This window comes from Palaemon carinicauda, chromosome 1, assembly GCF_036898095.1.
Source record: "Palaemon carinicauda isolate YSFRI2023 chromosome 1, ASM3689809v2, whole genome shotgun sequence".
NCBI classification, from domain to species: domain Eukaryota; kingdom Metazoa; phylum Arthropoda; class Malacostraca; order Decapoda; family Palaemonidae; genus Palaemon; species Palaemon carinicauda.
In genome coordinates, this window is record NC_090725.1 from 286922870 (window position 1) to 286925411 (window position 2542).

The 2542-nt window shown below is 38.6% G+C and overlaps 1 protein-coding gene across 1 annotated transcript in view; it reads left to right on the forward strand.

The window, feature by feature from the left end:
* The first annotated feature begins 2358 nt into the window (after positions 1 to 2358).
* The window catches only part of LOC137639519 (homeobox-like protein HDP1), a 6948-nt gene continuing 6764 nt past the window's right edge, over positions 2359 to 2542 (forward strand). Inside the window, exon 1 of the mRNA XM_068371790.1 lies at positions 2359 to 2382. Coding sequence (XP_068227891.1) covers positions 2359 to 2382 — 24 coding nt within the window. The remainder of the gene's footprint in view (positions 2383 to 2542) is intronic.

Consider the following 2542-nt stretch of genomic DNA (forward strand, 5'->3'; position numbering starts at 1 on the left):
TCTGAGAAGGAGTGAACGCGGTTCATTTCCTTCGCCAAAGAAAATGCCTGACCATCCAAGGCTTGTGAGAATGAGTGAACGCAGTTAATTTTCCTCGCCAAAGAAAATGCCTGACCATCCAAGGCTTGTGAGAATGAGTGAACGCAGTTAATTTCCCTCGCCAAAGAAAATGCCTGACCATCCAAGGCTTGTGAGAAGGAGTGAACGCAGTTCACTTCCTTCGCCAAAGAAAATGCCTGACCATCCAAGGCTTCTGAGAAGGAGTGAACGCGGTTCATTTCCTTCGCCAAAGAAAATGCCTGACCATCCAAGGCTTGTGAGAAGGAGTGAACGCAGTTAATTCCCTTCGCCAAAGAAAATGCCTGACCATCCAAGGCTTCTGAGAAGGAATGAACGCAGTTAATTCCCTTCGCCAAAGAAAATGCCTGACCATCCAAGGCTTCTGAGAAGGAGTGAACGCGGTTCATTTCCTTCGCCAAAGAAAATGCCTGACCATCCAAGGCTTGTGAGAAGGAGTGAACGCAGTTAATTCCCTTCGCGAAAGAAAATGCCTGACCATCCAAGGCTTGTGAGAAGGAGTGAACGCAGTTAATTCCCTTCGCCAAAGAAAATGCCTGACCATCCAAGGCTTCTGAGAAGGAGTGAACGCAGTTAATTCCCTTCGCCAAAGAAAATGCTTGACCATCAAAGGCTTGTGAGAATGAACGAATTTTTTATTACAAGAGAACAAAAACTTATCGTGGCTCCTGGGCAACATACTGGGACAATATTCCTGTACAATTATTCCACCGACACCTTCGACCGAGTAGCTGTGCAGGGGAGCATAAATAAACGATGGCGGTAGAGTAAGGGTAGAGTGAGTTGTGTTATTGTGCACTCACACGACAATACGATCCAGTGCATGACTGGGCAACGATTACGAAGAGAGAGGACTGCTGAAAAACAATCTATTACGACAGAGAGAGAGAGAGAGAGAGAGAGAGAGAGAGAGAGAGAGAGAGATGGAATCATTTTCGCTTTATCTGGATGCGCACAAAAAGGTAGTGACTGAAACGTATCTAATTTCACAAGTGGAAATTATTCAGTGTCTTTGTCTTCATGGGAATAGTGGGAAATTATGAACCGAGGACCCATTTCTAGACCTTCGGTATCAGGTCTATAGGTGGATTTCTCCCTCTGCCTCTGTGTTTCCATATTTCTCTAACAGGCTTTTTTTCCTTTTTTTTCTAATAAAATAGAGAAAGGCTATCTACACGCTTCTCCCACAATGATAAATGGCCAATATAAACTTGCTTCATTCAACACATGTAAATCTTCTATATATATATATATATATATATATATATATATATATATATATATATATATATATATATATATATATATATATATATATATATATACATACAGTATATATATAAATATATATACAGATATATATACATATATACATACATATATATATACATACAGTATATATCTATGTATATATATATAGTATATATACTTACTTACATACATATATATGCAAATACATATATATATATATATATATATAATTCCAAAATTAACCATTGTATAAACTTTTTAAATCACGAGGTTTATCTACTTTGAAATGAGACATTTAAACAGCTTTTCCAACTAAGTATAGAGGCCTATTATTATTATTATTATTATTATTATTATTATTATTATTATTATTATTATTATTATTGTTATTATCACTTGCTAAGCTACAACCCTAGTTGGAAAAGCAGGATGCTCCTTGCGTTCTGCCGGACTGGGGTTCGAGTCACGCTCAAGTTTGATAGTTTTTTTGTAGTATATGTAACCTAGCCATTTTTAAGAGCTAAGGATAGGGGGTTTGAGGGAGCCTATAAGTCTGCCTGCTGAGTCAATCAGTAGCCATTGTCTGGCAATCCTTGGTCCCAATCCATGGTCCCAATCCTTGGTCCCAATCCATGGTCCCAATCCTTGGTCCTAATCCATGGTCCCAGTCCTTGGTCCCAATCCATGGTCCCAATCCTTGGTCCCAATCCATGGTCCCAATCCTTGGTCCCAGCATGGGTGGAAAGGGGGCTTAGGCGCTGATCCTATGTATAAATAGTTAGTCTCTAGGGCATTGTCACTATTCCTGCTTGGTACTTCGATATAAGAAAAGGACTTTCATTTTCTTACTCCGTGACAGAAATGAATCAAAACCTATGTATGAATTCACATATTCATTAAGAAGTTGCCTCGTTATGCTCTTTCCAGCTATTTAAAGAGTTCTGGAGATACTGAGCAATGTCGATATTGAAAATTCAGAGTAATCCAATTCCAGATGTTCTTCGACCAGACTTAATTTAAAATCAGATTATGAATTTACAAGAGGTGAGACAGGTGAGTATCGGGAATTCGTTGTCTATATTGCCTTCTGTAACATCTTTTACATTATTTTTCAAATTCTCTAATCTTCTATCCTTTCGTTCACAGTTGTTGTGCCTGGGGGATTTTCATATATAACACTTGAAAGAGTGTGTGTGTGTGTGTGTGTGTGCAT